Source organism: Dromiciops gliroides, chromosome 3 (genome assembly GCF_019393635.1).
Source record: "Dromiciops gliroides isolate mDroGli1 chromosome 3, mDroGli1.pri, whole genome shotgun sequence".
NCBI classification, from domain to species: Eukaryota; Metazoa; Chordata; class Mammalia; order Microbiotheria; family Microbiotheriidae; genus Dromiciops; species Dromiciops gliroides.
Genome location: NC_057863.1, coordinates 585001029 through 585015355, shown reverse-complemented (window position 1 = coordinate 585015355; position 14327 = coordinate 585001029). Strand labels below are relative to the sequence as shown.

Sequence of the window (14327 nt, the reverse complement as noted above, 5' to 3'; positions counted from 1 at the left end):
CAAAGGGCTATGAAACCATGTATACCAGTCAATCCAGTAATACCACTGTTAGAGACACCCTCAAAAAGGGAAAAGGATCTATTTGTACAAAAATATTTATAACAGCTCTCTTTGTGGTGGCTAAGGATTGGAAATAGAGAGGATACCCATCAATTGGGGAATGGATAAGTAAGGTGTGGTGTGTTATGGAATATTATTGTGCTATAAGAAAAGACAAGAAGCATGATTTCAGAAAAACCCAGAAAGACTTACAAAAACCGATGCAAGGGGCAGCTAGGTGGCATAGTGGATAGAGCACCGGCCCTGGAGTCAGGAGTACCTGAGTTCAAATCCGGCCTCAGACACTTAACACTTACTAGCTGTGTGGCCCTGGGCAAGTCACTTAACCCCAATTGCCTCACTCAAAAAACAAAAAACAAAAAACTGACGCAAAGTGAAGTGAGCAGAACCAGGAGAATCTTGTACACAGTAAGAATAATATTGTTCAATGAAGAACTGTGAATGACAGCTATTCTTGACAGCACAATGATTCAAAACAATCCCAAAGGATTAATGATGAAGCATGCTATCTGCCTCCAGAAAAAGAACTAATACCATCTGAGTACAAATTGAAACATGCCATTTTCACTATCTTTCCTTATTTCTTTCATTCTGTTTTCCTTTAAATTCAAGACTTGTACAATTTACTAATATGGAAATGTTTTACATGATTGCACATATATAAAATATACCAGATTTCTTACCATCTCAGGGAACCAGAGGGGAGGAAGGAGGGAGAGACAGAATCTAGAACTCAGAACTTTTTTTTTAAATGTTGAAAAATGTTTTAATATGTAATTGGGAGAAAATAAAATATATATGAATATAAAAAAGTAGGGGCAGCTAGGTGGCACAGTGGATAGAGCACCGGCCCTGGAGTGAGGAGTACCTGAGTTCAAATCCGGCCTCAGACACCTAACACTTACTAGCTGTGTGACCCTGGGAAAGTCACTTAACCCCAATTGCCTCACTTAAAAAAAAAGTAATTGGATCTGGTAATTAGCAAGTTGCTGATGACATTTGGGGAGAATGATTTTAATAAATTGGTAGAAATAAAAGTGCGATTTTAAGAAGTTAAGAAAGGGTTGGGTATTAAGCAATTGAAGGCACTGGGTATGTTTAATCAATTTGTTCAAAAATGACTGTGAAGGAGTCAGTTGTGATGATAACTAGATACAGTAGAAGAGTAAAGGGAAGATTTTGGGGGGAAACTAAAGAGTCCTGGTGATAGTATTTTAAATTTAGAGCTGAGGGGGGCAGCTAGGTGGCACAGTGGATAAAACACTGGCCCTGGATTCAGGAGGGCCTGAGTTCAAACACAGCCTCAGACACTTGACACTTACTGGCTGTGTGACCCTGGGAAAGTCACTTAACCCTCATTGCCCCGCAAAAAAGGGGGGGAATAGGAAGGTAAGGAGCAAAATGAAATAAGGAAGGAAACATAAGTAAGCTGGAGAAAAAAAGAAGGAATGAAATAGAAAATTGGGGGGAAAGAGGAAGGAGAAAAGGAGGAAAGGAAGAAGGGAAAGAAACAGAAGAGTAAAAGATAATGATAACAGCAGAGGGAAGAGATTGCTATAGAGTTTTAATTTAGAATACCTGGTTTTGTCACATAAGAAAAGAGGACTGCTAAAAGTCTATGGTAAGGAGTAAGGATTAGGGAAGAATGAAGAGGCTGGGGAAAGAACACAATTGACTTACCAGACCAGATGTTGCTCTGTGAGTCAAGTGTCTGGGAATATTTATATCAGAGATGCTCACATGCATTTCCCCTGTATGTTTCTCTTGCTGAACCTCAGGCAACACACATAAGCTCTCTGGCATATTAGTAAAACTATACCCACTGGGAACAGAATTAGGAGTTAACTCTTTGGTTGATAGCTTCAAAGAGATGGTACCTATTTATAGTTAAGCTTTTCACAGCTGGGAAGGAATTTGACTCGTTAGTTTGAACTCTATTAGGGAATCTGAAAGGAAAATGCTTCATGGACTGCAGCTGCAGTTGCAAATGGATGAAGAGAACCCATTTCCTGATATAGCCTTTCCTTGTTTCCAGAACCTGTCAAGTCATCTTTCACTGATATGCATACTTGCCAAGAATGCATTCGATGAAAAAAAAAAGAATGCATTCAATGGACATATTATATGCATCATAACTATATACATTCTGCCATTTTCACTAGATTCTAGTTTAACATAAGCACTTTGGTGTCAGAAATTCTCTCATTTTTGCCTTTGTATTCCCAGAAACTAGAATAGTGCTTACCACATGGTACCACTTAATAAATTCTTTTTGATTGATAAATAGATAGGGAAACATGCTGGTAAGTACATCCTGCTCATTAGACTAGAAAGTCACTGAGAAAGGGGCCTGTATCTCTCACGAAGCTGGCAATTTCCTGGTGGTGAGGACTCTGCCGTTATTATTGAACATGAGTTCCACAAGCTGATGTATTGTGTCTCTTCTACAATGGGGTCACTCTGAAGGTAGGGAAGTACTTACTTGTTTGTTGTTGTTTGTCCTTCATTCTCAAAGAGGACCATGACATTGGGGTGATGTCATGACTTGCACTGTATTGGATTTAAGTCAGGGATGGCCTTGGATGTTTAAGGCAATTGGGGTTAAGTGACTTGCCCAGGGTCACACAGCTAGTAAGTGTCAGAGTCACTATCAGTTAGAGAAATGCTCATTAAAACAACTCCAAGACACCACCTCACACCTATCAGATGGACTAATGTGAAAGATGCTAAAGGGGATGTGGGAAAAATGGATGCTAATACAGTGTTGATGGAACTGTGAACAGACCCAACCATTCTGGAGAGCAATTTGGAACTATGCCCAAAGGGTATAAAATTGTGTATACCATTTGATTTAACAATAAAACACTAGCTTCTGTTTTCCAGTCATTTTAGTTGTATCTGACTCTTTGTGAATTCATTTGGGATTTTCTTGGCAAAGATACTGTTTGCCATTTCCTTCTTCAGCTCATTTTACAGATGAGAAAACTGAAGCAAACAGGGTTAAGTGACTCGTTCAAGATCACACAGCTATTACATATCTGAGGCCAGATGACTCAGCAAGATGAGTCTTTTTGATTCTAGGCCTAACACTCTTTACTACACCACATAGCTGTACTAGATCTGTTTCCTAAAGAGATCAAAAAAATACTTATAGGAACTCTATATGTTGGCAAAAAAAAAATTACATAGAGGGGAAGTCAATCAATTGGGGAATGGCTGAACTAATTGTATATGTTGGCAAAAATACCAGTACTAGATGTTTCCTAAAGAGATAAAAAAATTACATAGAGGGGAAGTCAATAAACTGGGGAGTGAGGGGGCAGCTAGGTGGTTCAGTGGATAGAGCACTGGCCCTGGATTCAGAAGGACCTGAGTTCAAATCCAGCCTCAGACACTTAACACTTACTAGTTGTGTGACCCTGGGCAAGTCACTTAACCCTCATTGCCCCACCCCCCCCAAAAAAAACTGGGGAGTGTCTGAACTAATTGCATATGGTTGTGACAGAATACTATCTACTGTGCTTTAAGAAATGGCCAGGGGGATTGTTTCAGAAAAACCTAGGAAGACATAAAAATTGATGCAAAGTGAAGTGAGCAGAACCAGAAGAACATTTTATACAGCAATATCTGTATTGCATGATGATAAACTGAGTGACATCTCTCTCTCTCTCTTTTTTTTTTTGGTGAGGCAATGGGGTTAAGTGACTTACCCAGGGTCACACAGCTAGTAAGTGTCAAGTGTCTGAGGCTGGATTTGAACTCAGGTCCTCCTGACTCCAGGGCTGGTGCTCTATCCACTGCACCACCTAGCTGCCCTGACATTTCTTTTGATCACTACAATGATCCAAGACAATTTTGAACTTTTTCAATCATGAAAAATGTCACTATTTCCACAGAAAGAATTGATAGAAAATAAATGTTGATTGAAGCATATTTTTAACTTTATCATGCTTTTAAAAAAACATGATTTATATGGAAATATGTCTTTCATGGTTTCTCATGCAAAATTTATGTCTCATTTCTTGCCTTCACAATGGGTAGAAAGAGGTGGGAAAGACAAAAAAAAATTCAGATCTCAAAAAATTTTAAATGAATGCTAAAAGTACATAAATAATAAATAAATAAATTGGAAAAAATCCTCACACTGTCCCAAGTAACTCTTCAAATTGAGAAGATGGTAATCTGTATTGGTAGAGGAATTTCCTTACCAGGAGTTCCCTATTCTGATAAAATCATGACAGAGAGAAAGGAGAGAGAAAGATAAAAAGAGAGTAAGAGAGAGACAGCAAGATAAACAGGTAGAGTTGGTAACAGAAAGAGGCAGAGACAGACACAGAGAGAGAAACAGACACAATTACAAGATGACAGAGACAGAGATGAAGACAAAGAGACAGAGACAGAGATTAGAGGCAAGAGTGAGAGAAGAAAAGAAGAAAAGAAAGAGGAAGAGGAAAAGGTGAAGAAGAAGATAAATGAGATAATGTATTGAGTGCTTACTATATGCCAGGAATTTTACTAAATTCTGGGGGCATAGGCAAGATGGTGATGTTTCTCATAACTGTGATCAGATACACATCCCCAAAGGTGAAGCCAATATAGATATGCAAATCTCCCAGACCTGGGATCCCCAATAGAAAGAAAAAAGATGGATAAAATTGAATATTGTTGGGAGGGGCCATTCCAAAGAGCTTCCTGCAAGAATGATATTCTTCTTCATCAGAGGTTTTGGTTCCCTTACGCTGTAACAATTGGAATGACACCACCTGCTGGAGACTTACTGTAGAAGAGTTCCACCCATGAAGTGAAGGTCTTTGAAGGCAAGACCAGGAGTCTTTTCTTTGGCATCAGGAAGTGACGTTGGCTAGTGGGAGGAAGAAGGAAGAGGGTGGTGCTCTGACTGGGACTCTTCCTGAGGATGCTGGTGGAGAAGGGAGCTGGAAATGCACTCTCCCTTTAATAGATAGATGAATGTAGGCCTTTCTCTCTCTCTTTACCAAATTCTTATTCTCCTTAATAAATGCTTAAAAGCCTAACTCTTGCTAAAGCTTATAATTTATTGGCGACCACTCATTAGATATTTTAGACAGACTAGCTAGAATTTTAGCCCTTAACATAGAGGAAAAAAAGGCACTTTTCCAATTCTATTACCCAGGAGAAGAAACCTAAACAGGGAAAGTTAAAAATGTGATTAAATAGGTCTTGAACTGATTGAAAACTGACAAATGGGGATCACAAATTTCACTGAGAGAAATCAGTTCACTAACTGATAATCCCTATTTGTTTCAATGATAATTTCATCCTTCATTAACATGAACCAAGGGGCAGCTAGGTGGCGCAGTGGATAGATCACTGGCCCTGGATTCAGGAGGACCTGAGTTCAAATCTAGCATCAGATACTTACAACTTACTAGCTGTGTTGACCCTGGGCAAGTCACTTAACCCCCATTGCCCTGCAAAAAGAAAAAGAAAAACAAACAAACAAAAAACCATGAACCAACAAAAGAAACATATTTTCTGCATCAGATTTTCATTGATAGGCAGGAACCTGGAAACTTGAAGAGGACAAGATGATCATTCAGTGCTGGAATCTAAGAGAGAAATAGATGAAATCTGGACATAGTCTGATATGCATCCTAGACCACAAGAAAATGGATTTCAAAGGATTTAAAGGGAAGATGGGATGTTAGGTAGCATGGTGGAAGAGCTCTGGGCCTAGAGTCAGAAAGACCTGAGTTTTAACCTGGCCTTAGTTACTTGCTAACTGTGAGACCCTGGGCAAGTCACTTAACCTTTCTTTGCCTTAGTTTCTCTCCCCCCACCCCTTTAAAATGGAGTTAATAGCACCTGATTTACAGGGTTATTGTGAAGATCAAATGAACTAATAAATGTAAAGTGTTTAGCACAGTGCCTGGGACAAAGTAAGTGCTATGGAAATGTTAGTTATTATTAAATAGATAGGATAACATGTAGTGAAATACTTCAGAGAAAGTCAGCCCAAAGGGGGTAGAAAATGCTCAAAAATTAAATTCTAATGACATCCCTCATAAAATAAATCTAATGAAAAAGGAAAATGAGATTCATCTGAAAAGATTGATGTAGATACAAAAGGAACTCAACAAAAATATTTTTTAAAAGAAATTTACAGAAGAGGGAAACAATGTAAAGTCACAGATGATAAATATAACAATGTGTCCAATAAATATAACATCAGGAATGCTAATGTTCAGAATAAATGGGGCTGGTAAAGTAGGCTAACATCACAAAAATGGCAGTATTTTAGCTATTTGGGGGGAAAAGAGCATTAAATAAGGGATGACTTTTCCCTGAGGTAGTTTCATGATAAATAATAATAAAGAGAAGGAAGCACTGGTTAACTTTCTTTTGATTGAGTTTTCTCTTCAAAGGAGAAAAACCTATAAACTGAAAATGACAAAAAAGAACAAAAACAAAACCAACCTGGCTAACGGGAATTTGATACTTAAGACTCATAAGGAGATAGTAAGAGAGCGATTATCTTAGATGAATCCATATCAGCTGATCAAGATGAACTATACACTCCAGTCCTGAAAGAACTGTGCATGCTTGCTAAGATCACTGTAATTGCTGAACCACTGTAAGTCATATTTCAAAGGTCACAAGAAATGGCAGAGGTTACACAAGATGGGAGAAAGGCAAATATTGTCCTAATTTAGCCTCCCCCAATTAGAAGAAAGCAAAGCCCACAAACTATCAATGAATATGAGTTGGATTCCTAGGAAATTATAGAACAGATCATTAAAGAAATGGTTAGCAAACACCTAGAAAGGACCAGCATGACTCTGTTAAGAAGAAAGCATATCAAACAAACCACACTTTAAAAAACAAAATTACACTGGTAGATAAGAAAATGTAGTATATATAATGGATATCTAGATATCTCTGGCTATAGTGATATTAGCATAGATTTTGATAAAGTATCTTATACTAGTCTTTTAAAATAGATGGAGAGATATGGGTTAGATGAGGCCATACAATACAATCAATTCAGATTGATTCAGAACATCTGGACTCAAAGAGTGATGTTAATGATTCAATCAGTGTAAAAGGATGTCTCCAGTGAAGCACCCTGGGATCTGTGCTTGACACTTCACTGTTTAACATTTAAATCAATGACATAAAGACATAGATAAAGGCAATGTTCTCATAAAATTTTCAGTCGACATAGAAGTAGGAGGAAATAGGTAGCACAATGTATGATAGAATCAGGCTCCAAAAAGATCTTGGCAGTCAAGCACATTGAGCAGAAGAATAGGTCAAGAACCTCAGGAAAAATAATGAGGTTTAAAATGGAATGGAAAAGGGCCCACCAGTTTTCAAAATGCTAGAAATCAGTCATCAAAGCAGAACATAACCATTAAAATGACCCTGTACCAGTTGAAATAGCTTTTCAGTGGAACTGATTCATTACACAATAAATGGAAGCAAAAAAATGTAGAATAATGTTTGATAAACCTGAAGACTCAAGTTAATAAGGGAAGAAATCATCATCTAATTGAATTTCCTGGGGAAACTGGAAAACAGTCTAATGGAAATTAAGACTAGACAAAGAGTCACACCATATAAGTTCCAAGGTAAGCTCCAAATGGATACATGACTATAAAGTGTCAAATCATAAAAATTTAGAGGAAGAATGAAGAAATTAGTTTTCAGATCTCTGGATAGGGGAAGAGTTCATGATGAAACAAGATATATGGTATATTGCAGAAGAAAAATGCACAATTTGATTACATATAATTGAAATTTTTACACAAACAAATCCAACACAACTAAGATCAGGAAAAAAAAAAGAGTTGACTAGGAGAACTGATTCTCTGATTAAGCTCTCGCTTCCAAGATATGTGAGAAACTTTCAAATTTATAAAAATAGGAGCAATTTACCAATTGATAAATGATCAAAGCAAAAGGATAGGCTGTTCTTAAAGGAAGAAAACCAATCTAGAAATGACCTTATGAAAAATGCTTCAATTCATTAATAATTAGAGAAATAAGGGGCAGCTAGGTGGTGCAGTGTATAGAGCACCAGCCCTGGATTCAGGACTACCTGAGTTCAAATCTGGCTTCAGACACTTGGCACTTACTAGCTTGTGTGACCCTGGGCAAGTCACTTAACCCCAATTGCCTCACCCTAAATAAACAAACAAACAAACAAACAAACAAACAAACAAACAAATAAATAAATGAATGAATGAATGAATAAATAAATAAATAAATAAATAAATAAATAAGTAGAGAAATATAAATTAAAGCAACTCTCAGTTTCTACTTCAAATTCATCAGATTTTCAAGAGAACAGGGAAAAAAGAAAATGACAAATATTGGAAGGACTATGGGAGAGTTGGCATATTGATTAACTGTTGGTGAAGCTGTGAATAGCTAAAATCACACTGGCAAGCACTTTTCTGCCCTCAGTGAGCTCATTTCAGTACATGAAACTATATACCAGAGAACTGAATAATATGTAAATATAATTTTAAATCCTCTATCCATGATCTTTTAAGATATATGTATATGTGTATATGTATATATAATTTCCCAATTTCATTTAAAAAAATTCAATTCATTTAAAATTTTTCGAGTTCCAAATTCTAAGATCTTTGATCTTTGAAAAACTCTTTGATAAACAGGAGAGGTGAAAGACTAGAAATGGTTAGATGCTATTCCTTTTTTTTGAAAATAGAAAGAAAATAGAACCAGAAAAGCATGAAATGGTTCATTTGAATTTGATTTCTTAATGGTTTAGAACAGCATATTAAAGACAGTTTTGCAGTATTTAAAAAGGGAAGCAGCAATTACTACAATTCACCATGTATGTGTGGCAATTCATGCCCAACTAACCATTTGCTTTTTTGGCAGACTGATGAAACTGGTAGATCAGAGGAATGTCACAATCATAGTATATCTAGATTTCATAAAGCATTTGAGAAAGTCTCTCATATAATCATTGTGGACAAAATAGAGAAAGGTAAATTACATGATAGCAATAAAAAACCTAATTTATTTATTTCTTTTTATTTTTATTTAAGTAATAAGCATTTTTATACTTTTGCATTCCAATTTTTACCCCTCCCTTTACCCCTCACTGAGGTGGTAAGCAATCAGATACGGGTTATACATATCCAATTATGTAAAACATTACCAAATTAGTCATTTTGTACAAGAAAACTTGAATAAAATAAACAAGTAAGAAAGTGTTCAGTCTGTGTTCCATCAATATAAAAAACTCCCTTATTTATCACTCTATTAAAACTCTTTAGCACTTAATTTAGCACTTCTTTAGCATTCATTCTATGTCAGGCACAGTCCTGGGTGCTGTAAGGTCTAAAATTCTAGCTATGATGTCTAAAATCTAATGAGTGGTCACCTTAAATTAGAAGCTTCAGCAAGAGTTTAGCCTTTTAAGTATTTATTAAAATGTATTAGAAGTTAGTGAAGAGAGAAAGAGGTAAAACAGCCTTCATCTAGCTATCTAAGAGCCAACATCTATCTTCCCACCAAGCACCAAGTCTAGAACTGAAAGACCCTCGATTCTCCCAGAAGCCTCCCGTGAAACAGGAAACAGGGCCGTCCACACACACACAGCTCCAAACTTATTGGCTGGTAGCTCTGATTGACATGACCCATAGGTGGCAGACATCACTTCCTAATGCCAATCTGGCTTTTGAAACCTCCAGAGGTCATGTTATGCTTTCTCCTCATGGCTCAGCTTCCCTGAAATATCTTTCTCAGCAGGTTGGTAGTGATCTGATTTTCACAGTGCTAAGAATGAGGACAATATTGAAATAATCCTTGATCACAAGAAACTCAAAGTCTGTTGGGTGTATAAAAATGTTCACATAATAAAGAATACAATGAACAGATAGGAGGAGGCCAGGTTATGAAGGACTTTTTTTGGGGGGGGCGGGGCAATTGGAGTTAAGTGACTTGCCCAGGGTCACACAGCTAGTAAGTGTCAAATGTCTGAGGCCAGATTTGAACCCAGGTCCTTCTGAATCCAGGGCTAGTGCTCTATCCACTGCACCACTTCATAAAACCAGGATTCTACATTTGCTATTCAAGGTCATAGGGATCCATTGGAAATTATTGAATACGGAATGTTCTATGGTCAAACCTTTGTCTTCAGAAGATCAATTTGATAATTAAGTGGAAGACTGACTGAGGGGGTATCAGTTTGGGGGTTGGGGAAAGGCAAAAAAATCTGCCAAGGAGAATGGCCTTTGCAATGGAAATGATAAAAAAAAAAACACCTTCCTAAGGTTTTAGACATATTTTGTCTACTTTGTCTTTAACAACATATCTTAGGACTGCAAATTTTGATGTTGGAGAAATGAGATTAAAATAGGCAATATTCCTTCATTATTTTCTATAATATCACTGGAAGTTATTGTTATTTATACTTGGAAAGTTTTCAATGAATAAACCATTTGTGGAACAGATTTCATAGTTCAGTGGTAGGTAAGATATTGATTATATTTAATTAATTTTCCTGTTCTTAATTCTTTTCAAATAAAGTCAATTAGTAGAGTCTCCTAGTGATATGGGGTACTAAGAATCTAATCAGAACTATTGGTCTTGATTAATTTCATAGAGTTTTGTGGCACTGTGGGTAGACTCACCATGCTTTGACAAAGCTAAAGCTTCAGACTGTGGTCATATTGTAGTAAAAGAAGTTGTATTTTAACCACCATGACTTTTTTTTAAAATAACCTGAAACTTAGATAATCATAAAACTAGCAAGAATCATGATTTGTAAGAAATAATTCCACTTGATAGAACAAAAATAACATTTATTAAATTCTCATTGCACAAAAGCTCTGTGTAACAAATGGAAGACATGAATGTTTTAAAATTCTCTTTATTGTAGTCTAGACAAGAATTTTCAGCTAAACCTGCATGTGACTCATAACATTCCTGAAGGTAGCTTGAACCACATCAAAATGTAAGTGGGGGAGGCAGCTAGGTGGCACAGTGGATAAAGCACTGGCCCTGGATTCAGGAGGACCTGAGTTCAAATCTGGTCTCAGATACTTGACACTTACTAGCTATGTGACCTTGGGCAAGTCACTGAACCCTCATTGCCCCACCAAAAAAAAATGTAATTGCAAAATATTTAACAAAATAAATATTTTTAAAATTATATTTTAAAATATAATTGTGTGTGGGTTTTCTAAGTCTATATATGACCTGCAGTGATCTTTATGTACAGTTAGTTCAGTGATCCTCATTTCTATTTGAGTTTGACTCTACAGGTCTAGGTTATAGTAAAAATTATTTGTGGTAAAGATTAATATCAAAAATTTTAGCTGAATCATTTGGGAGGGCCATACCTCGCCCACCCTGAGACTGTGCATGCTACTAAGTAGCTTTTGAAGGACCTCCCCTTTTGGGGAGGAAAAACACCAGACCTCTCCTTTTGTGGGAGAAAAACTCCACCTGAAGGGAGGCAACTTCTGGTGGGCGGGGTGTTCAAAATGTCACGCTCTTTTGGCCTGGTGAGCAATCTCTGGCAATTCCGACGTATGTGTTTCGTGCTCGGTCTTGGGCGCGCTGGTTCTCAGCCTGGCAGGCAGTTCAGGATTGGTGAGTTTAAGCCTAAATTCCATAGGCTAAGCTTAGAGTTAAGACTGTCCATCTGTATTTCTACTTCCTTATTTCCCTAATTGGTTTCACCTTTGTAGTCTAATTAATTCCCAAGCAATAAAACCTGATTCTTTATGAACTAAAGCTCAGAGGCTCCTTTTCTTATTGGCCTGGGAGGTATATATAAAAAGCAAAGTTCAAAGGGGAGATTAATGCTCTGTATATCCAATTTTGGCCCTCACAAGGTAATGTTCTCAGATCACCATCTTCTGTGCTTCTAAATTAGTAACATAGCAGTGGGGATATGTGTGGAAGGAATGATGCTTATTTATGATGGAAAGAGCAAGTGATTAAAGGAATGTGAAAAGGGGATAAAATTAGTTATTGCAATTATCCCCAAAAGTTTCAAGTCCATTATGAATAGATAGCTTTCAATCCCTGTGTTTTGGATGAGAAGAGAAAGCATCCTGATCTTGGTGATTAAGAACCTTTGGGATTAAGAATCCTTAGCACTCGCTCACGAATTTGTTTTGTCCTGACCCCATAGATGACAGGGTTGAGGGCAGGTGGAACAACCACATACAGATTGGCTAGAAGGATGTGGATATAACCAGGGATGTTGTGGCCAAACCGATGGGTCATAAAAGAAAAGAGGGCTGGAGTGTAGAAGGCCAGCATGACACATACGTGGGAGCCACAAGTGCTGAGAGCTTTGATCCTGGCATCATGAGAAGGGAGGCGGAATACAGCCCTTAGGATTTGGACGTAGGAAAAACCAATCACAGAAAGGTCTAAATAGCCCACAGAGAAAGCCACAAGACCATAGGTGATGTTGATCTTAATACTTGCACAGGCCAGACGAGCTAGGCCCATGTGCTCACAATATGTATGGGGAATGATGTGGGCACCACAGAATGGAAGCCTCAGAATAAGAAATATGAATGGTGTCACAAAAAGTAGAGATCTCACTATAATCATTATCCCCAGATTAGCTACTACTTTGTTAGTGAGGATCATGGTGTATCTTAGAGGGTTGCAAATAGCCACAAAGCGGTCAATAGCCATTACTGTAAGCACCACGGATTCTAGGCCAGTGCACATGTGTATGGCATACATCTGGGTGATGCAGGCACCAAACATGATCTCTCTCAAGTTGAACCAGAATATGCCGAGCATCTTGGGAATAGTGGCAGTGGATAGACCTAGGTCTATGGTAGCCAGCATAGCCAAGAAGTAGAACATGGGCTGGTGGAGGCTTCTCTCAGTCTGTATCACAAATAGCACAGTGACATTCCCTACAAGAGCAATCAAATACACAGCACAAAAGGGGAAACCAATCCAGATGTGAAGATCTTCCAGCCCTGGAATTCCCAGCAACAGAAAGGAAGTGGGGTGGAATTGAGTATTGTTAGAAGGTCCCATTCCAGGGGCTTTTGTTGGGTATCAGAGAACTTTATCTCTTTGTAAGGATCCCTTGAGCTACCTACACCATTCTGACTCTTTTCTGAAGAGACAAAAATCCTATTCTCTCCTTCCATACCCAAGGGAGGATACCTGGAGAAGGAAAGTTAAATGGAGTTAAATAGGTTCTGATATATAGAACTAATATTGTCCACAGCATCCTGACAACCTACATCCCAGCCTTGCCAAAATTATTTCAAATTATAGGTCAGCTATGTATCAGATTATTTAATTAGTGACTTGAATGCTGAGAACATGAGCTTTCTGAGTTTGAATATTCCCTATCATACCTAGGATAGTACCCTATACTATGCATGTGTGTATATTATTTGTTGGGGTGGGGTGTAGGGCAGTATGTATTCCACATATTTGTGTGAAGAGGGGTCAATAAATGTTTGTTGATTTTTTTTAAAGGCTAGAGAAGACTAAGATATTGCTTAGCCATATGGTAAAGGAATGTAGTATCTAAGATATGTCTCATGGTCAGTGAAATGTAAGAGGTATGTGTTATTGGTTTGTTTTTTACTTAATCTTTTAAAGTTCTAAATTCTCTCCTTTCCTCTCAGCCCCTCCCCCACCCATTTAGAAGACAAGCAATATGATACTCATACTTCTTAAGCTATGTAACACATATATTTGTATTAGCCATGTTGCAGGGGGGAAAGCATGTAAAATATGGAAAGTGAAAAAAACAGGCTTCAATCTACAGTCAAAGTCTATCAGTTCCCTCTCTGAAGATAGATAGTATTTTCCATCATGAGTCCTTTGGAATTGACTTGGATCATTGCATTGCTCAGAATAGCTGTCATTCACAGCTGATCGTTGTCCAATATTACTGTTGCTCTGTATGATGTTCTCCTGGTTCTACTCATTTTACTTTGGATCAGTTCATATAAGTCTTCCCAGGTTTTTCTGAAACCATTCTGCTCATTATTTCTTATAGCACAATAGAATTCTATCACAACTATATACCACTACTTCTTCAACTATAACCAATTGATGGTCATTTCCTCAATTTCTAATTATTTGCCACAACAAAAAGAGCAGCTAAAAATGTTTTTTTTTTTTACATATAGGTCCTTTTCTTTTTTCTTTGATCTCTTTCAAATAAAGAAGGGGATATATGTTTTGCCCTCTCCCTCCTACCCTTAAACTCTTTTCACTTTCATTTCTTCATTATCCCCCATGCC

General features: G+C 37.5%; 1 protein-coding gene across 1 annotated transcript; it reads right to left on the bottom strand.

Moving 5' to 3' along the window:
- Window positions 1–12156: 12156 nt before the first annotated feature.
- Window positions 12157–13098, bottom strand: LOC122749337 (olfactory receptor 52E5-like). Its single transcript, XM_043995660.1, has one exon. The coding sequence runs from the start codon at window positions 13096–13098 to the stop codon at window positions 12157–12159; it is 942 nt and encodes a 313-aa protein (XP_043851595.1).
- Window positions 13099–14327: the final 1229 nt, after the last annotated feature.

Coding starts and splice junctions, on each gene's coding strand:
- LOC122749337 (XM_043995660.1), bottom strand. CDS start 13,098: ATGGGACCTTCTAACAATACTCAATTCCACCCCACTTCCTTTCTGTTG.